The 26,118-nt window shown below is 52.1% G+C and overlaps 2 protein-coding genes across 3 annotated transcripts; both read left to right on the forward strand.

The window, feature by feature from the left end:
• Window positions 1-24: 24 nt before the first annotated feature.
• RNF31 (ring finger protein 31) lies at window positions 25-14,734 on the forward strand. Of its 2 annotated transcripts, none has more exons than XM_025391633.1 (21): window positions 25-57; window positions 1,126-1,272; window positions 1,420-1,639; window positions 1,804-1,863; window positions 1,963-2,038; window positions 2,568-2,745; window positions 3,223-3,610; window positions 3,771-4,061; window positions 4,314-4,562; window positions 4,668-4,853; window positions 4,969-5,175; window positions 8,976-9,149; window positions 9,233-9,331; window positions 9,422-9,511; window positions 11,386-11,500; window positions 11,616-11,734; window positions 11,994-12,107; window positions 12,237-12,294; window positions 13,938-14,034; window positions 14,315-14,483; window positions 14,593-14,734. In XM_025391633.1, the coding sequence occupies exons 3-21, from the start codon at window positions 1,598-1,600 to the stop codon at window positions 14,644-14,646; spliced, it is 2,766 nt and encodes a 921-aa protein (XP_025247418.1). In that variant the 5' UTR covers window positions 25-57; window positions 1,126-1,272; window positions 1,420-1,597; the 3' UTR covers window positions 14,647-14,734. The 2 variants fall into 2 exon arrangements, with proteins under 2 accessions (XP_025247418.1, XP_025247417.1); XM_025391632.1 differs by lacking the exon at window positions 25-57 and adding an exon at window positions 369-1,041 and having other exon boundaries at window positions 1,420-1,575.
• A 392-nt stretch (window positions 14,735-15,126) lies between these two features.
• Window positions 15,127-20,335, forward strand: IRF9 (interferon regulatory factor 9). Its single transcript, XM_025392768.1, has 9 exons — window positions 15,127-15,416; window positions 16,220-16,400; window positions 17,039-17,222; window positions 17,453-17,583; window positions 17,952-18,030; window positions 18,134-18,205; window positions 18,685-19,026; window positions 19,913-20,028; window positions 20,188-20,335. Exons 2-9 carry the CDS (start codon window positions 16,221-16,223, stop codon window positions 20,260-20,262), a joined length of 1,179 nt encoding a protein of 392 aa, XP_025248553.1. The 5' UTR covers window positions 15,127-15,416; window position 16,220; the 3' UTR covers window positions 20,263-20,335.
• The last annotated feature ends 5,783 nt before the right edge of the window (window positions 20,336-26,118 follow it).

Genomic DNA, 26,118 nt, shown 5'->3' on the forward strand with positions numbered 1-26,118 from the left:
GTCCCTTGGAGAGGGGCGGGGCTTATAGCTAGGGCCCACGAGAAGTCCAGGGTCGGGGTAAGAGAGGTGGGAGTATGGCAAAGGGGGTATCCAGTGGCGGGGCTCCCCCAAGAAGTCTCGACCGCAAACAGCGGACGGAGAGAGATGAGAGCGAGTAGGAGGGGCAGCCAGAGGGAGCGCCTGGGGTGGAGAAGGGCTAGCCGCCCTTAGAAGGGAGAGGGCAGGGGCTGGGTGAGGGTCTTCCCTCAGCCTTCAGGACAGATCGGAGATGGGGCGGGACTCGCTCAAGAGGGGCTAGGGCCGGCCAGAGTCGGTTCTCCTGCAGGGTGGGACTTCCCCTGTGAGGCCCGGAGCGTAGCGGACTGGTCCAGCTAGAAAAAGGAAGATTTTGAGCTGAATAGGATAACCCCGCGCCTGGGGCTATCCGGAAGGGGTGGAACCAGACTGGAGGAAGGCGGGGAAGAGCGCTTGACTGAGGGAAGATGCTGGGGCGCGCTGAGGGAGGAGCCAGGAGCCATTTGCCTTCTCATTGCTTGAGACCTGGCCCTCCCTCTTGGCCACGCCCCCTGGTTTCGGGACACCCGCTCCCAGCTTAACCTTAAGCCCCGCCCGTTCCTCTGAAATTGGGTCGCTGTCCCGCCCTCTTTCCTAGTATTTCCTGTTCTCGGCTAACCCTGGCGCTGGGCCGGGGGCTGGAGAATGACCGTGGTCTGAGTGACCCGGGGCGGCTGCGCGGGCCGGGGTGGGCCTCAAAGCCGGGCACCAGACGGGAGGGGCGGCGCTTCGGCCGCGCGCTGCCCGCGCCGGGTCCCGGCGGGCGGCAAGGCTGGGGCTGACTCCTTTCTCAGGATGCCGGGGGAGGAAGAGGAGCGGGCCTTCCTGGTGGCCCGCGAGGAGCTGGCGAGCGCCCTGAGGAGGGATTCCGGGCAGGCGTTTTCCCTGGAGCAGCTCCGGCCGCTGCTAGCCAGCTCTCTGCCGCCAACCGCCCGCTACCTGCAGCTGGACGCCGCACGCCTGGTCCGCTGCAACGCCCATGGGGAGGTGAGGCCCGGCCCCGCTTGGAAGGGGGCACCAGGGCCTGAGGCCCGGGCTACACTTACAACTCTCTGCTCTCATTGCTCCCAGCCCCGAAACTACCTCAGTACCCTGTCCACGGCCCTGAACATCCTGGAGAAATATGGCCGCAACCTTCTCAGCCCTCAGCGGCCCCGGTACTGGCGCGGCGTCAAGTTTAATAACCCTGTCTTTCGCAGCACGGTGGATGCTGTGCAGGTGAATCCCCTGGCCTTATGGGAGAGGGGGCTGGGTCTGGGCTGGGGTTTGGCTAGAAAAGGCCTGAGATTGTGCTGAATGGGGAGGGGTCCAGCCCTACTAGGCAGGAAGCCTCCTGGGTGGTGACTGGTTGTGAATGTGTGGCAGGGGGGCCGAGATGTGCTGCGATTATATGGCTATACAGAGGAGCAGCCAGATGGGTTGAGCTTCCCCGAAGGGCAAGAGGAGCCAAATGAGCACCAGGTTGCTACAGTCACACTGGAAGTACTGCTGCTTCGGACAGAGCTCAGCCTGCTATTGCAGGTGAGATGCTCCTCTAGTCTTGATGGACTTATGCACCAGGGCTGGGGAGCCCAGCCTAACTCAAGTAAGTCTGAGGACCCCTGTGCTGCTGAACTATGGGCGTAGTTCAGCATTCTGGGAGCTCCGGGTACTGATTTTCCCTCTGTGAATGTTAAGGGACCAGGGCTTAGAGGGAGGGCTTTGTTCTAGGGGTCTAGGTGGAAACCGTTTTTATCTGTATTATTGCAGAATACTCATCCAAGACAGCAGGCACTGGAGCAGCTGTTGGAAGACAAGGTTGAAGATGATGTAAGGAAGGCAGGAAAGGGGCTGGTGTACAAAGGGAACCGGAATTGTGGGACTCTGTATCCCTAAACCCTTGTTCATTCCCTGCCCTTTCTTTTTCAGATGCTACAGCTTTCAGAATTTGACCCCCTATTGAGAGAGATTGCTCCTGGCCCCCTCACCACACCCTCTGCCCCAGGTATTATTGGTCCTAAATTGGGGACCAAGTAGGAAGCTATATTGATGGAAATTTGGGATGCTCCTCTGCCTTCTTGGTTATCTTCCTTTGTGTTTGTTTGTTTTGAGACAGAGTTTTGCTCTTGTTGCCCAGGCTGGAGTGCAATGGTGCGATCTCCACTCACCGCAACCTCCGCCTCCCGGGTTCAAGCGATTCTCCTGCCGCAGCCTCCCAGGTAGCTGGGATTACAGGCATGCACCACCACACTCGGCTAATTTTGTATTTTTGGTAGATACAGGGTTTCTCCATGTTGGTCAGGCTGGTCTGGAACTCCCGACCTCAGGTGATCCACCCGCCTCAGCCTCCCAAATTGTTGGGATTACTGGCATGAACCACCGTGTCCGGCCTCTTTGTTTTTTAAAAGAGATTAAAATTGTTTCCTTGGGCCAGATGTGTTAAAAAGTAGTCTTGTGATTTGCCCCCATCCACAGCAGATTCAGATGTAACTTGGTCTTTTTTGGAAAGATGTTCTATCTCTCCTGCTCTCCAGGCTCCACTCCTGGTCCCTGCTTCCTCTGTGGTTCTGCCCCAGGCACACTGCACTGCCCATCCTGTAAACAGGCCCTGTGTCCAGCCTGTGACCACCTGTTCCATGGACACCCATCCCGTGCTCATCACCTCCGCCAGACCCTGCCTGGGGTCCTCCAGGGTACCCACCTAAGCCCCAGGTGAGAGAGTTTCTCTTCTGGGTGAGTGAAATTTAGAGAACTTAAGATCACTTGGTTATGGACTACCTGCCAGTTTCTGTGCTAAAGACTGTTTAATAGAGGAGAAGTAGCCAATCAGAACCCTGAAGGGGATAATAGACATATACATCAAGCAAGTAGCAATTATAGTAACCCCAGTTGTTATGGTAGTAGGTGGTTTGCAACCTAGTCTGAAGGGTCAGCTGAATCAGGTGGCAATATTTTAAACATCTAGTGTAGGTCAGGCCATGTATTAGCAGTGTCTACTAGGAAGAAGTGAGCTTTAAACTGTCATTTAAATGTTGCATAGGCTATGGGTATAGGAGTGTTCGAGACAGGGACAATGTGTGCAAAGGCCAGAGACATGTGTTGTTACCCAGGAAATGGGGAATGCTTAGAGGTGAGGGATCCAGGCACCAGGTGCCACTTCAGTAGGCCATGTCTGCTTTTCCATTACAGTTTACCTGCCTCAGCCCAACCACGGCCCCAGTCGACCTCCGTGCTGGCACTGGGGGACAGCTCTCTTTCTTCCCCTAATCCTACAAGTGCTCGTTTGCCCTGGCACTGTGCTGCCTGTGCCATGCTAAATGAGCCTTGGGCAGTGCTCTGTGTGGCCTGTGATCGGCCCCGAGGCTGTAAGGGGTTGGGGTTAGGAACTGAGGGTGCCCAAGGAACTGGAGGCCTAGAACCTGATCTTGCAAGGGGTCGGTGGGCCTGCCAGAGCTGTACCTTTGAGAATGAGGCAGCAGCTGTGCTGTGTTCCATATGTGAGCGACCTCGGCTGGCCCAGCCTCCCAGCTTGGTGGTGGATTCCCGAGATGCTGGCATTTGCCTGCAACCCCTTCAGGTAATCTGTTCCTGGCCTTCCCAGCTCTTTATTGTGTGTTACCTCAAGTCATTCTCTTCTTTTCTATCCCATGTTTTCCTTCACTTCCTCCCAACTCCCTGTATTTCTGTTGTGAACCTCAGCCAGCCAGTCAAAGGGATAATTCTCTCTGCCTTCCCAGCAGGGGGATACTTTGCTGGCCTCTGCCCAGAGTCATGTCTGGTACTGTATTCACTGTACCTTCTGCAACTCGAGCCCTGGCTGGGTGTGTGTAATGTGCAACCGGACTAGTAGCCCCATTCCAGTACAACGTGCCCCCCGGCCCTATGCCAGCTCTTTGGAAAAGGGTCCCCCTAAGCTTGGGCCCCCACAACGCCTTAGTGCCTCCCTGCCCAGTTCCTGTGGAGACCCTGGGAAGCAGCGCCAAGACAAGATGCGGGAGGAAGGCCTCCAGCTAGTGAGCATGATCCGGGTAAGGACTGGGCTTGGGATGAGGTAGGGCTGAGCTGGTGTGGGAAAGGAGATGCTGCAGGTGGTTAATAGTTTCTATGAACCTTGTCATTGTTAGCAGCAGCTCCTTGTTACTGAGGCAGTTACCATGCTGTGCACTGATGACATGATCCATATGTCTGAGCTGAGCCACTGTCACCATCTTAGATCAGGCTGAGGGTGGGTGAAGGGTGTGCCCCACCTGATTGGCCTGATGGGCAGGACTGTGCCTTAGGAAGGGGAAGCCGCAGGTGCCTGTCCAGAGGAGATCTTCTCGGCTCTGCAGTACTCGGGCACTGAGGTGCCTCTGCAGTGGTTGCGCTCAGAACTGCCCTACGTGCTGGAGATGGTGGCTGAGCTGGCTGGACAGCAGGACCCTGGGCTGGGTGCCTTTTCCTGTCAGGAGGCCCGGAAAGCCTGGCTGGATCGTCATGGCAACCTTGATGAAGCTGTGGAGGAATGTGTGAGGACCAGGCGAAGGAAGGTATCAGCTGTGCTGGATATGGGATAGGGTCGAGAGTCTGCATCTCTCACATTCTCCCTTGCTTGGTTTCCCACTTCACTCCCTCTCACCACTCCCATCTTGCAGGTGCAGGAGCTCCAGTCTCTAGGCTTTGGGCCTGAGGAGGGGTCTCTCCAGGCATTGTTCCAGCATGGAGGTGATGTGTCACGGGCCCTGACTGAGCTACAGCGCCAACGCCTAGAGCCCTTCCACCAGCGCCTCTGGGACAGTGGCCCTGAGCCCACCCCTTCCTGGGATGGGCCAGACAAGCAGGTGCTGGGAGGAGGCAAGAAACCCAAGGGTCCACCTAGAGGAGCAAGAGGGAGCTGAGGGGAAGGGTCCCTGGAGTCTGACAGCACTTCCCCCCTCCACCTGAATCACATTGCAGAGCCTGGTCAGGCGGCTTTTGGCAGTCTACGCACTCCCCAGCTGGGGCCGGGCAGAGCTGGCACTGTCATTGCTGCAGGAGACACCCAGGAACTATGAGTTGGGGGACGTGGTAGAAGCTGTAAGGCACAGCCAGGACCGGGCCTTCCTGCGCCGCTTGCTTGCCCAGGAGTGTGCTGTGTGTGGCTGGGCCCTGCCCCACAACCGGGTAAGTCCCTCCCCACAGTACCTGGTCCAAGAATTACTCTATTCTTTTGGACCCCCACCCTACCCCAGTCCCCATCTCTGATCCTGTCTTCTGCTCTTCAGTTGCCCATGTACCCCTGAAGGCTTCTGGGAGGGGGAGGTCAGGAATAGGCTTATCTCCTCCCTTGAAAAAAAATTTCCTATTATGGAAATTTTCAAACGTGCAATAGTAGAAAAGTACTACACTGTATAACAAATTCCCATATCCCCCTGCAACCCTTCCACTCCCAGTGTATTCATCATCAAGCTTCAGCAATTGTCAACAAATATGATCAGTCTTTATTTCACATATATACACAGACGGTTATTTTTATATCAAATATCAGGCATAATATAGCTTATAAATGCTTCAGTATATATCTCTAAAATGTAAAACTTTATTTACTTATTTTTTTTTTGAGATGGAATTTCAGTCTTGACCCCAGGCTGGAGTACAGTGGCGCAATCTCAGTTCATTGTAACCTCCACCTCCTCCAAGCAGTTCTCCTGCCTCAGCCTCCTGAGTAGCTGGGGTTACAGGCGCCTGCCACCACATTCGGCTAATTTTTATATTTTTAGTAGAGACGGGGTTTCGCCATATTGGCCAGGCTGGTCTCGAACTCTTGACCTCTACAATTATTTTAAAAATACAGAGTAAAACCAAAACAAAACACATACAGAGCCAGTCTAACTGCTCTGACCTAGAGTACGTGGAGGCTTGGGAGCTAAGAAGGGCTTGTTCCTATAAACTGGATATTTGCTGATATTAAAGAATTACTAGGCCGGGCGCGGTGGCTCAAGCCTGTAATCCCAGCACTTTGGGAGGCCGAGATGGGCGGATCACGAGGTCAGGAGATCGAGACCATCCTGGCTAACCCGGTGAAACCCCGTCTCTACTAAGAAATACAAAAAATAGCCGGGCGAGGTGGCAGCGCCTGTAGTCCCAGCTACTCGGGAGGCTGAGGCCGGAGAATGGCGTGAAGCCGGGAGGCGGAGCTTGCAGTGAGCTGAGATCCGGCCACTGCACTCCAGCCTGGGCGACAGCGCGAGACTCCGTCTCAAAAAAAAAAAAAAAAAAACTAGGCCGGGCGCAGTGGCTCACGCCTGTAATGCCAGCACTTTGGGAGGCCAAGGCAGGTGGATCACGAGGTCAGGAGATGGAGATCATCCTGGCTGACATGGTGAAACCCTGTCTCTACTAAAAATACAAAAAATTAGCCGAGTGTGGTGGCAGGTGCCTGTAGTCCCAGCTACTCGGGAGGCTGAGGCAGGAGAATGGCATGAACCCAGGAGGTGGAGCTTGCAGTGAGCAGAGATTGCATCACTGCACTCCAGCCTGGGCAACAGAGTGAGACTCTGTCTCAAAAAAAAAAAAAAAAAAAAAAATTAAAGGCCGGGCGCGGTGGCTCAAGCCTGTAATCCCAGCACTTTGGGAGGCCGAGACGGGCGGATCACGAGGTCAGGAGATGGAGACCATCCTGGCTAACGCGGTGAAACCGCATCTCTACTAAAAAATACAAAAAAAAAAAAAACTAGCCGGGCGCGGTGGTGGGCGCCTGTAGTCCCAGCTACTCGGGAGGCTGAGGCAGGAGAATGGCGTGAACCCGAGAGGCGGAGCTTGCAGCGAGCTGAGATCCGGCCACTGCACTCCGGCTTGGGCGACAGAGCGAGACTCCGTCTCAAAAAAAAAAAAAAAAAAAAAAATTACTGTTCATTTGTGTGTGTGTGTGTGACAGCGCTACTGTGGATGTGTTTTCAAAAAGAATTTTGCTGGGCATGATGCCTTATGCCTGTAATCCTAGCGCTTTGGGAGTCTGAGGTGGGAGAATTCCTTGAAGCCAGGAGTTAGAGACCAGCATGGGCAACATAATAAGACTCCCATCTCTAAAAAAATAAAGGGCTGGGCCTGGTGGCTTACGCCTGTAATCCCTGCACTTTGGGAGGCCAAGTGGGTTGATCACGAGATCAAGAGATTTAGACCATCCTGGTCAACATGGTGAAACCCCGTCTCTACTAAAAATACAAAAATTAGCCAGGCATGGTGGCGTGTGCCTGTTATCCCAGCTACTCGGGAGGCTGAGGCAGGAGAATCGCTTGAACCTGGGAGGCGGAGGTTGCAGTGAGCCAAGATTGTGCCACTGCACTCCAACCTGGGCAACAGAATGAGATTCCATCTCAAAAAAAAAATGAAATTAAAAATAAGTAAGTAAATAAATAAATAAAGTTGGCCAGGCACAGTGGCTCACACCTGTAATCCTAGCACTTTGGGAGGCCAAGGCGGGTGAATCACCTGAGGTCAGGAGTTTGAAACCAGCCTGACCAACATGGTGAAACCCTGTCTCTACAAAAAATACAAAAATTAGCCAGGCGTGGTAGCGGGTGCCTGTAATCCCAGTTACTTGGGAGGCTGAGGCAGGAAAATCTCTTAAACCTGGGAGACAGAGGTTGCAGTGACCCAGGATTGTGCCACGGCACTCCAGTCTGAGCGATGGAGTAAGACTCTGTCTCAAAATCAATTAAATAAATAAATAATTGTAGAATCTACAGGAAGTTTCAAAAATAGTACATAGAGTCCTGTGTACTTTTCACTCACCTTCACCCAGTGATGACTTTATTTTTTTGAGACAGAGTCTCGCTCTGTCACCCTGACTGGAGCGCAGTGGCGCAATTATGGCTCACTGCAACCCCCACCTCCCTGTTCAAGCGATTCCCCTGTCTCAGTCTCCCGAATAGCTGTGATTACAGGCATCTTCTACCACGCCCGGCTAATTTTTTTTTTTTTTTTTTTTGAGACGGAGTTTTGCTCTTGTTGCCCAGGCTGGAGTGCAATGGTGCGATCTCGGCTCACTGCAGCCTCCGCCTCCTGGGTTCAAGCGATTCTCCTGCCTCAGCCTCCCGAGTAGCTGGGATTACAGGCATGCGCCACCACACCTGCCTAATTTTGTATTTTTAGTAGAGACAGGGTTTCTCAATGTTGGTCAGGGTGGTGTGGAACTCCTGACCTCAGGTGATCCGCCTGCCTCAGACTCCTAAAGTGCTGGGATTACGGGCACGAGCCATGGTGCCTGGCCTAATTTTTGTATTTTTAGTAGAGACAAGGTTTCGCCATGTTGGCAGGCTGGTCTCGAACTCCTGGCCTCAAGTGATCCGCCCACCTTGGCTTCCCAAAGTACTGGGATTACAGGTGTGAGCCAGCATGCCCGACCCCCAGTGGTGATTTCTTATATAATTATAGTACAATATCAAGACCAAGAAACAGACATTGCTACAACGTTAGCTTTACTATAGGTCTTGTTCATTTTTCACGTGGATGTGCCACTGTGTGTATGTGTGGTTCTGTGCAGTTCTGTCCCATGTATAGATACATATAACCACCACCATAATCAAGATACAGATTGTTTCCTCACCACAGAGGAACTCCCTCATGTACCTCTTTAATTATACCCTTCTGCCACCACTTCTAGTCACCCAGCAACCATGAATCTGTTCTCCACCTCTATAGTTTTGTCATTTCAAGCATGTTACTTGTATATTTAATGGAATATGAATGTTTTTATAGGCACTTTTGTCTTTACCTTAGGTGTCACCATTGTCTATTTTCCTCCACCTGACTGTCTTCAGATGTTTAGGTTGCCTGCCTGGCCCCTGCTGGCACTTGAGGTTGTTAACCCTGCCTAATTGTTAATTAGAGCCTGATTTCTTAGTAGACACCTGGCCACTGCCTCTTCCCTAGGCTGGCAGCTGTGGCTTCTGACCCCCTCCCTCCAACCCCTCACCCTCCAGATGCAGGCCCTGACTTCCTGTGAGTGCACCATCTGTCCTGACTGCTTCCGCCAGCACTTCACCATCGCCTTGAAGGAGAAGCACATCACAGACATGGTGTGCCCTGCCTGTGGCCGCCCTGACCTCACCGATGACACACAGTTGCTCAGTTACTTCTCTACCCTTGACATCCAGGTACTGCAGCCCCTCTAGGACTCAGGTACCCTGAGCTTTGAATAGCAACCCTCCCACCCACCACCTCTGCATCCTGTCCCCAGCTTCGAGAGAGCCTAGAGCCAGATGCCTATGCGTTGTTCCATAAGAAGCTGACCGAGGGTGTGCTGATGCGGGACCCCAAGTTCTTGTGGTGTGCCCAGGTAAGTGGCCTGCCCAGGGGAGCTACTGTGGAGGGACAGGGGATGGTTCCATGTCAGGCCTTTGATAACTTTATGCTCTTGTACTTACAGTGCTCCTTTGGCTTCATATATGAGCGTGAGCAGCTGGAGGCGACTTGTCCCCAGTGTCACCAGACCTTCTGTGTGCGCTGCAAGCGCCAGGTGAGGCACATTCATCCTTTCAGAAATACTTGCTGAGCTACTGCCAGGTACTGTGTTAGACTCAGGGGAGTTTGTATACTGGAGAGCAAAATAGATATGAGCTCTGAGGTCAAAAGAGCTTACAGACTAGTCAGAAAGACTAGGCACAAGGAGAAAGGGAAGAAAGCAGAGGGAGGGAGGAAATCGGGAGAGAAAGGAAAGGGGAGGAGGAAGGAAGGGAAGTAAGCCAGAGGAACTAATTATACATAGGCTTAAGTTCTATGAAGAAAACAAACAGGAATCTGAGATCAGGGTAACAGAGTGGACCTACTTAGGGTAGAGAGGTCAGACAAGTCTTCTCTAAAATGGTTTAAGCTCAGGCCTAAACATTAAAAAGAAGCCAGCAGGCCAGGCGCGGTGGCTCAAGCCTGTAATCCCAGCACTTTGGGAGGCCGAGACGGGTGGATCACGAGGTCAGAAGATCGAGACCATCCTGGCGAACACGGTGAAACCCCGTCTCTACTAAAAAATACAAAAAACTAGCCGGGCGAGATGGCGGGCGCCTGTAGTCCCAGTTACTTGGGAGGCTGAGGCAGGAGAATGGCGTAAACCCGGGAGGCGGAGCTTGCAGTGAGCTGAGATCCGGCCACTGCACTCCAGCCCGGGCGACAGAGCGAGACTCCGTCGCAAAAAAAAAAAAGAAGCCAGCCATGCAGAGAGCATTTGGGAGAGAAAGAACAACACATGGAAAGGACCAGAGTCAGAAAAAAGTGTTGTGTGGCTGGAGCCTGGAAAGCAAGGTGGGAGTGGCAGGTGGTCAGAGAGAAGCCAGCTGCCAGGTCTGGAGAGCCCTGGAGGCCAAGTGAGGCAGGTATCCGTCCGCCTTCATTCTGAGAAAAAGCAAGGGTGATACTATCTCATTTATCTTTCGTTTATTTATTTATTTATTTTTAGAGACAAGGACTCACTGTCACCCAGGCTGGGGTCCTCTGGTGCAGTCACAGCTCACTATAGCCTCCAACTCCTGGTCTCAAGTGATCCCTCGCCTTAGCCTTCCAAAGTACTGGGATTACAGGCATGAGCCACTATGCCCAGCCACATTTATCTTTTAAGAAGTATAATATTTGGCTAGGCACAGTGGCTTCTGCCTGTAATCCCATCACTTTGGGAGGCCATGGTGGGTGGATCACTTGAGGTCGGGAGTTCAAGACCAGCCTGCCCAATATGGTGAAACCCCGTCTCTACTAAAAATACGAAAATTAGCCAGGTGTGGTGGCATGTGCCTGTAATCCCAGCTACTCTGGAGGCTGGAGCAGGAGAATCACTTGAACCCAGGAGGTGGAGGCTGCAGTGAACCGAGATCACGCCATTGCACTCCAGCCTGGGTGACAGAGCGAGACTCCATCTCAAAAAAAAAAAAAAAAAAAATTTCATCTGCATCATGTCTGAAACAAAGTGAACACCTGAGACTACCATGGGACCAAAAACACCACCAATACTGTGGAAGCTACCTGACTTACAATTTTGAAGTCCTTTTGACAGCTATGGGGAGAATTGATCCTAGGGGTGCAGGAATGGGAAACAGACTAGTAACCAAGGCAAGCAATTGAGGCAAGGGCTGATAGTGACCTGGAGTAAAGTGGTAGCAGTAGGGATGAAGGAAAAGGGGATAATGTTGAGATGGTCTGTGGGGTGGAAACAAGGCAAAAGGAGTGTGAGGCGGTAGGAGAAAATGAAAGAACCAAGGATGGCCTCTCATTTTTAGATCTGAGCAAATGGTAGGTGGCAGTGACATAAACCAAGCTGGGGACCACTGGATGTGAGTGGAGGGGCTAGGAAGAAGGGCCAGGGGATGGGATAGAGCTCCCACGTGAAGCCTACTTTCCCTCCGGCAGTGGGAGGAGCAGCACCGAGGTCGGAGCTGTGAGGACTTCCAGAACTGGAAACGCATGAATGACCCAGAATACCAGGCCCAGGGCCTAGCAATGTATCTTCAGGAAAACGGCATTGGTAAGGCTGCCCCACTTGGCCTGTTTGCTCAGAAGCCTGTCATTGCCAGCAGCTCTCTTCTTGAGGGCCTTGAGTTGCAGCGGCAGCTCCAGCCCTGACCTCTTGTCCTTTGCAGACTGCCCCAAATGCAAGTTCTCGTATGCCCTGGCCCGAGGAGGCTGCATGCACTTTCACTGTACCCAGTGCCGCCACCAGTTCTGCAGCGGCTGCTACAATGCCTTTTATGCCAAGAATGTGAGCCCAGAGAGTTGGCGAAGGGATGGAAGGGTGGGGGCCTCCATTGGGTTTGAGAGGCAGAGGCCATTGAGGAGTGGCCCCGGGGAAGAGAAGAGGTCAATGGGATGTAAAGCACAACTCTCTATCCCCTTACCCTTTGCTTGCTCCTCCAATGTCTCCATCTCCCCTCACCCATACACCCCTCACGCAGGGGTTCCTGAGAGGCCAGGACCCCAACAGTCTCCAACTTCCTCTCTCCCATCTGGGTTTCTGCCAGAAATGTCCAGACCCTAACTGCAGGGTGAAAAAGTCTCTGCACGGCCACCACCCTCGAGACTGTCTCTTCTACCTACGGGACTGGACTGCTCTCCGGCTTCAGAAGCTGCTACAGGTCAGAGGTGGTCAGGAGAGAAGAAGACTGGGCCCAGGGTGGGCAAGAATGGAAAAGACTTCATGCTAGGAAATGCAACAGGGACTGGCATCAAGGGGAATGTAACACCCATCTGTCTCTCCTCCTCAGGACAATAATGTCATGTTTAATACAGAGCCTCCAGCTGGGGCCCGGGCAGTCCCTGGAGGTGAGTGTTAGGACAAGCCTTTGAGAAGAAGAGATGGTGTGCTGGGTTCCCACTGTATGATGGGTAAAGGGGAGGCTTGGGTCTGGGACCACTTGTTGCACGCCCTTTGGCAAGTTAATTGAGACTCCAGGCCTTGTTTCTTCCGCTGTAAAATAGGGGTAGTATCTACCTTGCAGCTAAGCCACTTTACGTAAGACATCTTTAAAGAACCTGGTACCCAAGAAGGCATTAATACTAATTTTCTTCTCCCATTCCCAAATGATCATAATTCATTAATTAACTCAATGAGTGTTTAATGAGACGTGCTAGTTGCAGGGCACTGTTTTAGATTCTATGAGGGTAACAGAAAGGTGTTACGTGTGGTTCTAACCTCTTTCACTTCCTACAGTGTAGACAGAGGTAAGTCTACAGTCCATACCACCCTGAATGTGACTAATCTTTTCTGATCTTGGAGGCTAAGCAGGTTCGGGCCTAGTTAGTACTTGGATGAGAGATTGGCTGGGAATACCAGGTGCTGTAGGCTTTAAATTTTTTTAAAAAAAAATAGAGGTGGCCTGCCAGGTGCGGTGGCTCATGCCTGTAATCCCAACACTTTGGGAAGCCAAGGCGGGCAGATCATGAAGTCAGGAGATGGAGACCATCCTGGCTAACACAGTGAAACCCCGTCTCTACTAAAAAATAGAAAAAATTAGCCGGGCGTGGTGGCAGGTGCCTGTAGTCCCAGCTGCTCAGGAGGCTGAGGCAGGAGAATGGCATGAACCTGGGAGGCGGAGCTTGCAATGAGCCAAGATCGCACCACTGCACTCCAGCCTGGGCAACAGTGAGACTCAGTCTCAAAAAAAAAAAAAAAAGAGGTGGCCAAGCGCAGTGGCTCATGCCTATAATCCCAGCACTTTGGGAGGCCAAGGCAGGTGGATCACCTGAGGTCAGGAGTTCAAGACCAGCCTGGCCAACAAGGTGAAACCCTGTCTGTACTAAAAATACAAAAAAAAATTAGCCAGGTGTGGTGGCAAGCACCTGTAATCCCAGCTACCCGGGTGGCCGAGGCAGGAGAATCGCTTGAACCCGGAAGGAGGCGGAGATTGCAGTGAGCCAAGATTGCGCCATTGCACTCCAGTCCAGCCTGGGCAACAAGGGTGTAACTCCATCTCAAAAAACAAACAAACAAAAAAAAAAAAACCAGAGGTAGCCAGGAGTGGTGGCTCACACCCGTAATCCCAGCACTTTAGGAGGCTAAGGCAAGAGGATTACTTGAGCCCAGGAGTTTGAGACCAGCATGAACAACATAGTGAGACCCTGTCTCTATTTAAAAAAAAAAAAGAGGTAAGACCTTCACAGAATAAGTAAGTTAACTAGTCAAGAGATAAATAACAACCAAAAAAAAAAAAGCTATCTCAAGAGGGTATGTGTTTATGAACCAAAAGCCAGCTTGGATAAAAGTAGGGACAAATTCCTGCCTCTGTATCAGATGGTCTGCCGCTGATGGCACCTCTGAGTACCCACCAGCACCACTGGGAAAGCGGGAGTTGCTGTGCTCAGTCCCTTCCTTGGAGGCTGCCTTCCCTACCTTGTGAGTATCCCAGTTCTGGAGCTTTGTGGTTATTGGCCTCCCAACAGAGGCTCCCTTCTTCCCTCACCTTCAGGTGGCTGCCGAGTAATGGAGCAGAAGGAGGTTCCCAATGGGCTCAGGGATGAAGCTTGTGGCAAGGAAACTCCAGCTGGCTATGCTGGCCTGTGCCAGTGAGTGTCAGCAGGACATGGGCATGGTGTTGGGCGGTGGGTAGAAGTGGTGAGGGCATGCCCAGGCAGTAAAGTGGGTCCCTGGGAGCAGTAGGTCTCGCAGTGGGTAGAAGGGAGGAAGCTTTCTGGGCAAGGGCATGGATAGATAGTAGCAGGCAGTGTGGGCACAGGCAGGGGTTGTTAATCTTGTTCGTCCAAGTGTCTCAGAGCCCAGCTATGTTAGACACACTCAGTTAATATTAGTCAACAGAACAAATATTCTGCTCCCTTTTCTCCCCAGGGCACACTACAAAGAGTATCTTGTGAGCCTCATCAATGCCCACTCTCTGGACCCAGCCACCCTGTATGAGGTGGAAGAACTGGAGACGGCCACTGAGCGCTACCTACACGTACGCCCCCAGCCTTTGGCTGGAGAGGATCCCCCTGCCTACCAGGCCCGCTTGTTACAGGTATAGCCTCCACCCAGCCTCACCTCTGACCCCACCCTACAGAATTCACCTGGTGCAGGCTGTGTCTGAGCTCCAGGCTCCTAATATCATTACCTTCTCTCTCCTGCAGAAGCTGACAGAAGAGGTACCCTTGGGACAGAGTATCCCCCGCAGGAGGAAGTAGCTGAGAGTAAGGGTCCCGATGAGGGTCCCATGGCCTACTCCCTCAGGAACAGCTCCAGCACCAATAAAGAGGCATCTTACCACCCAGGCTTCTTGGTGGTCCTTCTTCCTGGTGCCACCATCTAGGGGCACCAGGGAAAGAGTGGGGTGAACAGAGCTTTGCTGAAAAGGGCCCCCTGCAACCTAGTGTCTGACCCTCCCTGGACTCAGGACCAGGAAGGAGCTGACACCCTGGATGGTCAAGGGAGGCCCTCCCCATCCAGCCACCTGGCCTGGGCTCCCTCCCTCCCTGCCTCCTTTCTTCCTTTCATCGAATTCGACTGGTATTTGAAGTCACCCAGTATGTATCAGGTGGGCACTGTAGGGGAACACAGATGCACAGGTGTACACAGCAATCCAGAGGTCCCAAGCCTGACTCCAGGAAACTGGCCTCCCTGGGGAAGCCGCAGTGTCACCCAGAGAAGGTCAGATACAAGCAAGAGTATCTGAGGGAGGAAGGGGAATGAGCCAGGATGGAGCTGAGCCGGTAGAGCAGGGCCCCCCTGCTGCCACAGTGGCATCCTGATAGTGAGATGCTTAGATGCTGCTGCCCCCTGGTGGCCACCAGTTCCCTGCAACTCTGAGACCACGTGATTTCTGGGAAAAGGCCCTCCCTGGAGGAGAACCGAAACTTAGGGTGGGGACTGTAGAAAGGGGTGGAGAGATCAGCCGCCCAGCCAGGAGTTAAGCTGAGGTCGTCTGAGCCCTGCAACAGCCTGGACAGCAACTCAGGTAAGATCAGCCAAGAATGGGAGTGAGCCTGGGATCTAGGGCTAGAAAGTCCAGCCAGATTGGGGGTAGGGGGTTCTAGGGGTCCCTCTGTTAGACTGCGGGATAGACAGAAGATCTCTAAGTCAGGAAGTGGGAGATTCAGCCTGAGAATGAGACTGACAAAGGCCAGCACCTCAGACTCTTGTAGGCAAAGGTCAGAAGGACCTACTGCTGGATTGTTCAGGGAAGAAGGCTCATTGCCCCAGCCTCAGTGGACCATTTGTTTCCTTGCCGTCTGGCCCTGCCCACTTGTGCTGCAGCTCCACCCCCACCCCTGCTTCCTGCCCCACCTACTCCTGGGGATGGCAGAGGGGTGGGGGTCAGAGGCTAGGTGGTGTAGGCTGTGGGGCAGTGGGTGAAGGGCCTGATGCATCTCAGCAGAGCCTGCCTCTGCTGATGCTCGGGAATCTAGACAGGGCCTCTCACCAGGAATGATCACCAAAGGAATTACTTCCTAAACAATACATTTCTGAAAAGTCCTAAAATTAAGACCAATGCCCAAGGTTTCCTTCCAGGTATCACAGCTTAGAATGCTAAAAACAATGTTTGGGTTTTTATTTTGTTTTTGTTTTTTGTCATTGCTAGTGATGGCAGAAAGGAAACAATTCTGTCTCATAGAGTGTTGAAATGTGTCTAGAGCTAAAAGAAAATGGATGGGATCTCTGGGACCTGTTGCCAGAATCTAGTCTCAATGGCCAGGGTCTCAGGAGATGTTCCCTCCCAAAGTGTCAGTTCTGACGCTTCCTGCTCCTCTTATCCCCCAGGATGGCATCAGGCAGGGCACGCTGTACCCGAAAACTCCGGAACTGGGTGGTGGAGCAAGTGGAGAGCGGGCAGTTCCCTGGAGTGTGCTGGGATGATACAACTAAGACCATGTTCCGGATTCCCTGGAAGCATGCAGGCAAGCAGGACTTCCGAGAGGACCAGGATGCTGCCTTCTTCAAGGTGAAAGGGCTTGGAAACCACTGTTCCTCTGCGTGAGGGATGGTGTATACACTGGTACACTCACCCTCGAGCACTTGCGTCTACCTGGGTTTCAGACAAGGGAGAGATTGGAGAGGAAAACTAGCTGCATCATTTGCAGAGTCCAGTACAAAATGAAAATGTGGAGGCCTTGTTCAAAAATTCTGGGGATTTTGGCCAGGCGCAGTGGCTCACGCCTGTTATCCCAGCACTTTGGGAGGCCGAGGTGGGTGGATCACGAGGTCAAGAGATCAAGACCATCCTGGCCAACATGGTGAAACCCTGTCTCTACTAAAAATACAAAAATTAGATGGGCCTGGCGGCGCATGCCTGTAGTCCCAGCTACTCAGGAGGCTGAGGCAGGAGAATTGCTTGAACCAGGGAGGCAGAGGCTGTAGTGAGCCGAGATCGTACCACTGCACTCCAGCCTGGCAACAGAGTGAGACTCTGTCTCAAAAAAAAAAAAAAAAATTCTGGGGATTTCAAGATGGCAACACAGAGCACAGACCCTGCATGATCCCTTCTGAGCTTAGAGCTGTACGCCCATAAAGCCAGTCCTGTTGGAGGGGCAGCTGGAGCCTGTAACACACTGCCTCTTTTTCCCTTGCTTTCTTTCCTAGGCCTGGGCAATATTTAAGGGAAAGTATAAGGAAGGGGACACAGGAGGCCCCGCTGTCTGGAAGACTCGCCTGCGCTGTGCACTCAACAAGAGTCTTGAATTTGAGGAGGTTCCTAAGAGGGGCCGCATGGATGTTGCTGAGCCCTACAAGGTGTATCGGCTGCTGCCACCAGTAACCTTCTCTGGTGGGTTTCCCCTTGCCCAATCACTCCTAGACTCAGCAGACTGGGGAGGAAGGATAGATGTGCGGGCTTCCCCCAGGCTTCTCATAGCTCTGCCTTGTCCGTGCCCTTGGAGGCTGCTACCCAGGTTTCCCTTCCTAGGCTTGCGCATTCTTCACTGCCTCAGACCTCTCCCTTACCCTCTGTCCCTGCTCAAGACCCTGACCTTTCTGTCTCCCTCAACAATTCCACAGGCCAGCCAGGGACTCAGAAATCACCATCAAAGCAACAGCACAGTTCTGTGTCCTCTGAGAGGAAGGAGGAAGAGGGTGCCATGCAGAACTGCACACTCAGTCCCTCTGTGCTCCAGGAATCCCTCAATAATGTAAGAGATGGAAAGGGAACTGGGCGGGCCTGAGGGCAGGACAGTAACTAGAGGGAGAGGTGGGCCAATGAAAGACACTGTGTCTTGGGAGGCCGAGGCGGGCAGATCACCTGAGGTCAGGAGTTCGAAACCAGCCTTGACCAACATGGTGAAACCCTGTCTCTACTAAAAATACAAAAATTAGCTGGGTGTTGTGGCATCTGCCTGTAATCCCAGCTACTCAGGAGGCTGAGGCAGGAGAATCGCTTGAACCCAGGAGGCGGAGGTTGCAGTGAGCCGAGATTGCCCCATTGCACTCCAGCCTGGGCAACAAGAACAAAACTCTGTCTCAAAAAAAGAAAAAAAAAAAAAAGACACTGTGTCTGCAGGAGGAGGAGGAGGCCAGTGGGGGAGCACTCCATTCAGACATCGGGAGCAGCAGCAGCAGCAGCCCTGAGCCACAGGAAGGTACCACCTGCCCTGCCTCTTGTGTTGTCCCCCATGCCACACCCTCTGGCCCAAGACTCCCCAGTCCCACTCTGAATGACCAGTGCCTTTGCTTCCCTTCCAGGTACAGACACAACTGAGGCCCCCTTTCAAGGGGATCAGAGGTCCCTGGAGTTTCTGCTTCCTCCAGAGCCAGGTACATGGCATTTCTGACTTTCTCCTGTGCCCTGTGCCCCGAGGTCTTCCACCTTTGACTGTGCATGCATTATCTAGTCAGTCAGGGCTTACAGCAAACTGTGCCCACATTACCATAGCCCAAGGCACTGGTTTCTAGGTGGCGAGAATTCCACATGCCTGGCCAGACTCCAAAAAGCTTGCTTCCCAAAAATATCACCCTATACACTCTCCTGGAAATCTACATTGAGACGTTGATTTCATTGGGCCAAACAGAGGCCCAATCTCAAGGGACCTTCTAGTAAACTACAAGCCCCTGGTCATTAAACCCTGAGGCCTCATGGTCAATCACATACTAGCTACTTGCCTGAATGACAGGAAAACCTGAGAAGAAGTCCCCTGGCTGGTGCAGGGAGGGAAGGTGGAGCTATTCCCCTGGGGAGGGGCTGCTGCCAGCCTGCATGCTCCTCCAGCACCAAGTAGGGCTGTTCTATTCCCCAGACTACTCACTGCTGCTCACCTTCATCTACAACGGGCGTGTGGTGGGCGAGGCCCAGGTGCAAAGCCTGGATTGCCGCCTTGTGGCTGAGCCCTCAGGCTCTGAGAGCAGCATGGAGCAGGTGCTGTTCCCCAAGCCTGGCCCACTGGAGCCCACGCAGCGCCTGCTGAGCCAGCTTGAGAGGGGCATCCTGGTGGCCAGCAACCCCCGAGGCCTCTTCGTGCAGCGCCTTTGCCCCATCCCCATCTCCTGGAATGCACCCCAGGCTCCACCTGGGCCAGGCCCGCATCTGCTGCCTAGCAACGAGTGCGTGGAGCTCTTCAGAACCGCCTACTTCTGCAGAGGTGAGGCTGCTCTCTCTGGGCACCTGAGCTCCCACCCCCTACCTCTTAGTACCCCCTGGGCCCAACTTGGTGGGTCCTGCCACTTCCCTATCTGCCAGCAGATCCTCCATGTAGCCTATGCATGGCACTCCTGCACTTGTGTGGTGCACATCCTGTGTGGCCATATGCCCAGCCTGGCAGCTACCTGGCAGCTATCCTCCAGCCAAGACAATGGAAGAGGTGGTTCAGGTAGAGCCCAGCACAAGAGTGTCGCATCTTGAAGAACACCATCACAGTGAAGCATGCAGTCACTATGTGAAGGTGCACAGAAGAATTGGCACAGAGATTTTGAGCTTCATGGCCTTCTCCTATATACACAGATTTGGGAGAGCTGGCACACATCACACACTCTGGCCCTGGCTGCACTGTCTCTACTACAGCCCAGGCATGCCTTAGGGTTGCACTTCTCTCCCATCCAATTCCAGCTCCTACTCAATTCTAAACCTGACCTTAAGAGTGGGAGCAGGTGTACACGGGTGCAGAGTGTGGGTGTTCCCAGCGCCATGGGTACCCTAGCACTGGAAGGGTGTGAGCAAGCAGCAAAGGTCTGGGCACGTCTGTGTTAGCAGCCAGGGCTGCTGCCTGGGAGGACTCTAAACTCTCCCAGCAGAGAGCTTTTTCAGCTGTGCAGTGATCTACTTCTAAGCACTTATTTGAGGCAGGGGCACCCTTTCCCTATTTGCACACGGGTGAGTAGCATTTAGTTCCAAGTACTTCTGACCTTGCAGCTCCTGCTGTGGCAGGACCCCCTCCTACCTCTCTCCATCATGGGTTTCTCACTATTGCCTCCCTGCCTGTGGCCCTCTCTTCTTTTTGTTCTTCCAACCCTTGACCCTTTCTCTTTCAGACTTGGCCAGGTACTTCCAGGGCCTAGGCCCCCCTCCGAAGTTCCAAGTAACACTGAATTTCTGGGAAGAGAGCCGTGGCCCCAGCCATACTCCACAGAATCTTATCACAGTGAAGGTGAGCTCAGAGCAGGGGCAGAATACCCATCTAATGAGACCGGGGGCAGTGGTACTCCAGGACGCAAAGGGGGTTTCCTAGTGGGGAAGGAGCTCCTGGGGGTGGTGTCTGTCCCTGATGCACTCACTAAGACACTCTTCTCCATCTCTTCCAATACAGATGGAGCAGGCCTTTGCCCGATACTTGCTGGAGGAGACTCCAGAGCAGCAGGCAGCCATTCTGTCCCTGGTGTAGAGCGTGGGGTACCCATCTTCCACCTCACCTCTTTGTTCTTCCTGTCTCCTTTGAAATAGACTCATTCTTCACACGATTGACCTGTCCTCTTTGTGATAATTCTCAATAGTTGTCTGTGATAATTGTATCCTGAAAATCCTCACACACACTGGCTGGTGGAGCACTCAAGGCTAATTTTTTATCCTTTTTTTTTTTTTTTTAATTTTGACATATACACCCTCTTTCATCTGTAAGGGACTGGGAAATTCCAAATGGTGTGAACCCAGGGGGCCTCTTCCTCTTCCCTGACCTCCCAACTCTAAAGACAAGCACTGCCGGGCACGGTGGCTCACGCCTGTAATCCCAGCACTTTGGGAGGCCAAGACGGGCGGATCACGAGGTCAGGAGATCGAGACCATCCTGGCTAACATGGTGAAACCCCGTCTCTACTAAAAATACAAAAAACTAGCCGGGCGAGGTGGCGGGCGTCTGTAGTCCCAGCTACTCAGGAGGCTGAGGCAGGAGAATGGCGTGAACCCGAGAGGCGGAGCTTGCAGTGAGCTGAGATCCGGCCACTGCACTCCAGCCTGGGCAACAGAGCGAGACTCCGTCTCAAAAAAAAAAAAAAAAAAAAAGACAAGCACTTTATATTTTCCTCTTAGATATTCACTAAGGATTTAAAATAAAATTTTATTGAAAGAGGAATCAGTATCTGATTTTCTGGGAGAAGAAGGTAGCAGTGGTCACAGATAGAGATGTAAACTTAAAAGTGGGGCACTGGGGTTCTCTTCCTGCTGACATCTCCAGCCTTTTTCCTCTCCTCTGCCCACAGGTTCTGGCTAATATGCTATCTGGGCCCTGAGGGTCCTGGGCCTGGCACTCTACAGAGGTACCCTCTGGGCAGACAAGATTAGGGAGTGGGTTGGGATAGGCCATCGAAAGGGGCATCAAGCCTTCAGCCAGGCACTATAGCCACCAACTTCACATGGTAAAGTCTGGGCTTCATAGTTCTTGCTAGAAGGCCTCAACATCGGGCCTGAGGTTAGACTGGAGGTCTAAATGAGGAGGAGACACTTGAAGGTGACCTGAAACTATGGTCTAGAGGCCCTGGGGCCTGAGAACAGAGGAGTCAGAGCGAAGAGTTGCTAAACCTGTACCTGTTGTTACTGGCACCTCTTCCTCAAGCACAAATTTCACCGTCACCCCAGCAGGGTAGTCCCAAACTGGATTCCTTGCTCTATCTAAGCCCCATAAAAGACACTCTGGCTGGCTGGGTGCGGTGGCTCACGCCTATAATCCCAGCACTTTGGGAGGCCAAGGTGGGTGGATCACTTGAGATCAGGAGTTCGCGACCAGCCTGGCCAACATGGTGAAACCTCATCTTCTAAAAGTACAAAAATTAGCCAGGCATGGTGGCGGGCACCTGTAATCTCAGCTACTTGGGAGGCTGAGGCAGGAGAATCACTTGAACCCGGGAGGCAGAGGTTGCAGTGAGCCAAGATTGTGCTATTGTACTCCAGCCTTGGCAACGAGCAAGACAGTATCTCAAGAAAAACACACACAAAAAAGGCACTCCGGCCTAGACTGCCATGTCACAAACATGCTGTTCATGAGACTTGAGGGCTCCAAATTGGCTGACACTCCTTTCCCTTTCCCCTGTGTTCATTTTACTACCAAACTGGAAGTTTTTCCTTCACCACAAGGCCACCTGTCACCTACTTTTTTGTACACTCACTTCCAGCAAACTAGTTCCAACCCAGGCCACAGCCTTCAGCTTCCTTCTTCCTGCATATGACACCAGCTTAGCTTTCCAGACTTCCTCCTGTCATTTCACTCTTCAGCCCTCAATGGCTCATACACATGATCAAATCTGGATGCCTAAGTCCTCCTAGGACCTTCTTGCTGCCTCATTTGGCAAGCTTCAGTGCTGCCTTTGAGCCTCCCTGCCTCCATGGACCTCCCTTCTTCCCTTCAGTCTTATCCATCATCCCCCTGGGAAGCCAAGTACCTAGACAGGCTCTGCACTAGCAGTGAAGAAATGAGGTACTGAGTGCAGAGTTGTACAATCCCTGTTGTGCCCTCAATGTGATGCAATGTGATGAAATCCCTCCTGGACCTTCTCTGTACAAGGTCTAAATTATCTCCTTGACTTCCATTTTATTTTAATTCTTTTAATTAAAAAAAAAAAATTGGCTGGCCATTGAGGCTTACGCCTGTAATCCCAGTAATTTGAGAGGCCGAGGCGGGTGGATCACCTGAGGTCAGGAGTTTGAGACCAGGATGGCCAACATGGTGAAACCCTGTCTCTACTAAAAATACAAAAAATTAGCCAGGCGTGGTGGTGGACACCTGTAATCCCAGCCACTTGGGAGCCTGAGGCAGGAGAATCACTTAAACCCAGGAGGTGGAGGTTGCAGTAAGCCGAGATCACACCACTGCACTTGAGCCTGGGCAACAAGAGCAAAACTCCGTCTCAAAAAAAAAATCCTTTTTCAGCTGGGCGCGGTGGTTTACACCTGTAATCCTGGCACTTTGGAAGATCGAAATGAGAAGACTGCCTTAGCCCAGGAGTTTGAGACTAGCCTGGGTGACATAGTGAAAACCTACCTCTACAAAAAAATTATTTTTTTCTTTTTTTTTTCTTTTTGAGACAGAGTCTCACTCTGTCGCCCAGGCTGGAGTACAGTAGTGCAATCTTGGCTCACTGCAACCTCCACCTCCTGGGTTCAAGTGATCCTCCTGCCTTAGCCTCCTGAGTATCTGGGATTACAGGTGCACGCCATGATGCCAGGCTAATTTTTGTATGTTTAGTGGCAGAGTTTCACCATGTTGGCCAGGCTAGTCTTGAACTCCTGACTTCAGGTGATCTGCCCACCTCAGCTTCCCAAAGTGTTGGGATTACAGGTGTGAGCCACTGTGTCTGGCTCCCCAAAATTCTTAAAAATTAGCCAGGGGAGGCCAAGCACGGTGGCTCACACCTGTAATCACTGCACTTTGGAAGGCCGAGGTGGGTGGATCACTTGGGGTCAGAAGTTCGAGATCAGCCTGACCAACATGGTGAAACCCCATCTCTACTAAAAATATTTTAAAAATTAGCTGTGCGTGGTGGCACATGCCTGTAATCCCAGCTACTTGGGAGGCTGAGGCAGGAGAATCGCTTGAACCCAGGAGGCAGAGGTTGCAGTGAGCCAATATCGTGCCATTGCATTCCAAGCCTGGGCAACAAGAACGAAACTCCATCTCAAAAAAAAAAAGTGAAAAAAAAAAAAAGAAGCCAGGTGTGGTGGTGTGTGCCTATAGTCCTAGTCACTCGTCTCCCAAACTGCTGGGATTACAGGTGTGAGCTACCATACCTGGCCTCCTTCCATTTTCTATCATACCCCACATCCAATTCATCAGCAAATCCTGTCGCTATTCCTTCAGTATGTATCCAGGGTCTGACCACTTCTCTCTGTTTCCATCAGTAACACTTTGGAACAAACTACCACCATCTCTCATATCTTCTCTGCTTCCTTCACATCTGTTTCCACTCGTGTCTACCTTTTTTTTTTTTTTTTTTTTTTTTTTTTTTTTTTTGAGACGGAGTCTCGCTTTGTCGCCCAGGCTGGAGTGCAGTGGCCGGATCTCAGCTCATTGCAAGCTCCGCCTCCCGGGTTTTTACGCCATTCTCCTGCCTCAGCCTCCCAAGCAGCTGGGACTACAGGCGCCCGCCACCTCGCCCGGCTAGTTTTTCTGTATTTTTTAGTAGAGACGGGGTTTCACCGTGTTAGCCAGGATGGTCTCGAACTCCTGACCTCGTGATCCGCCCATCTCGGCCTCCCAAAGTGCTGGGATTACAGGCTTGAGCCACCGCGCCCGGCTCGTGTCTACCTTAAGCTATTCTCAACACAGTAGAGATCCTTTTCACACACAATTCTGATCATGTCACTCCTCTGCTCAGAACCTTTCATTGGGTCCCAAATCACCCAGGGTAAAAGCCCAAATCCCCATAACGACCTCTGAGGTCCTGTGATGTGACCCTGCCCTCCTCTTTCTCCTGCCCCTTGCCATTCTTCCCCTGTCGCTTTGCTTCAGGCTCCTTGAACCCACCAAACACATTTCTACCTCAGGATCTTTGCAGTTGCCAGTTCTTTTGTCTAAATTACTCTTCCTTCAAGTAAGCACATGACTTACCCACTTTCTTCAAATTGTATCTCTTAAGAGAGGGGGCAAGGCTTCCCTGAAATACCCTCCCTAAATAGCAGTCGTCATTATTCTATCCTCCTATGCTGCCTCATTTTCTTCGTAGCACTTACAGTCACTTCATGTATTTCTTTTTTTCTTTCTTTCTTTCTTTTTTTTTTGTTTTTTTTTTTTTTTTTTTTGAGACGGAGTCTCGCTCTGTCGCCCAGGCTGGAGTGCAGTGGCCGGATCTCAGCTCACTGCAAGCTCCGCCTCCTGGGTTCACGCCATTCTCCGACCTCAGCCTCCTGAGTAGCTGGGACTACAGGTGCCCGCCACCTCACCCGGCTATTTTTTGTATTTCTTAGTAGAGACGGGGTTTCACCGTGTTAGCCAGGATGGTCTCGATCTCCTGACCTCGTGATCCGCCCATCTCGGCCTCCCAAAGTGCTGGGATTACAGGCTTGAGCCACCGCGCCCGGCCTCTCTTTCTTTTTTTTTAAAAGACAGAATCACCCACGCTGGAGCACAGTGGTGTGATCATGGCTCACTGCAGCCTCGACCTTCGGCTCAATTGATCCTCCTATCTCAGCCTTCTAAGTAGCTGTGAGTATAGGCATGTAATTTGAGAGGCTGAGGTGGGTGTCACTTGAGGTCAGGAGTTTGAGACCAGCCTGGCCAACATGGTGAAACTCTGTCTCTACTAAAAATACAAAAAAAATTAGCTGGGCGTAGTGGCACACGCCTGTAGTCCCAGCTACCCAGGAGGCTTAGGTAGGAGAATTGCTTGAACCCAGGAGGCAGAGATTGCAGTGAGCCGAGATGGTCCATTGTACTCCAGCCTGGGCGACAAGAGCAAAACTCCATCTCAGGAAAAAAAAAAAAAAAGCTCCCAAATTGAAGATAAGAAGATAAGGTCAGCTCAGCTGCGGTAAGAGATAAGTCTTAGGAAGAAGTATGCCCTGCAGTCAAGGCAGAGAAGGGCATTCTAGGCCAAAGAAATGGCTGTGCAAAGGTAGGAGGCATAGAGACAAGGGTTATTTGTTATTACAACCATACCTCTTAAATTTACACAAAAACAATTGTTTGAGAATATGGCTTTTCCAGGCTGGGAAGTATGTGCTGCATCCAACAAAGCTAAAGTCTATTTCAGCCGGGAGAACACTGGCAGCTGGGAAAGGACCACGTGGTGTGCCCATAACCTAAGTTGTTCAGATTTAGGAAGTGACCCCAGTAAGTCCTTTTGGAGTTTCGTGTAAGATTGACTTCTTCAGCTGGGGGCGGTGGCTCACACCTGCAATCCCAACACTTTGGGAGGCCAAGGCGGGCAGATCACCTGAGGTCAGGAGTTCGAGACCAGCCTGACCAATATGGTGAAACCCCTGTCTCTACTAAAAAATACAAAATCTGGCCGGGGGTGGTGGTGGGTGCCTGTAATCCCAGATACTCGGGAGGCTGAGGCAGGAGAATCCCTTGCACTGGGGAGGCGGAGGTTGCAGTGAGCTGAGACTGCGCCATTGCACTCCAGCCTGGGTGACAGAGTGAAACTCCATCTCAAAAAGAAAAGAAACAGCCTGACCAACATAGTGAAACCCCGTTTCTTCTAAAAATACAAAAATTAACTGGGTGTGGTGGAGGGCGCCTGTAATCCCAGGTACTTGGGAGGCTGAGACACGAGAATAGCTTGAACCTGAGGGGATGGGGGGGGCAGAGGAT

The sequence above is a fragment of the Theropithecus gelada genome, chromosome 7b (assembly GCF_003255815.1).
Source record: "Theropithecus gelada isolate Dixy chromosome 7b, Tgel_1.0, whole genome shotgun sequence".
NCBI lineage: Eukaryota > Metazoa > Chordata > Mammalia > Primates > Cercopithecidae > Theropithecus > Theropithecus gelada.

Excerpts from the sequence above, each read along its gene's own strand:
- IRF9 (XM_025392768.1), top strand. The coding sequence starts at position 16,221 with ATGGCATCAGGCAGGGCACGCTGTACCCGAAAACTCCGGAACTGGGTG. Across the intron at positions 17,584-17,951 it reads TCCAGGAATCCCTCAATAAT|GAGGAGGAGGAGGCCAGTGG; the intron begins GTAAGAGATGGA and ends CTGTGTCTGCAG. Across the intron at positions 20,029-20,187 it reads AGAATCTTATCACAGTGAAG|ATGGAGCAGGCCTTTGCCCG; the intron begins GTGAGCTCAGAG and ends CTTCCAATACAG.
- RNF31 (XM_025391632.1), top strand. The coding sequence starts at position 850 with ATGCCGGGGGAGGAAGAGGAGCGGGCCTTCCTGGTGGCCCGCGAGGAG. Across the intron at positions 9,332-9,421 it reads AGTTCTTGTGGTGTGCCCAG|TGCTCCTTTGGCTTCATATA; the intron begins GTAAGTGGCCTG and ends TTGTACTTACAG. Across the intron at positions 12,295-13,937 it reads GGCCCGGGCAGTCCCTGGAG|GTGGCTGCCGAGTAATGGAG; the intron begins GTGAGTGTTAGG and ends CCTCACCTTCAG.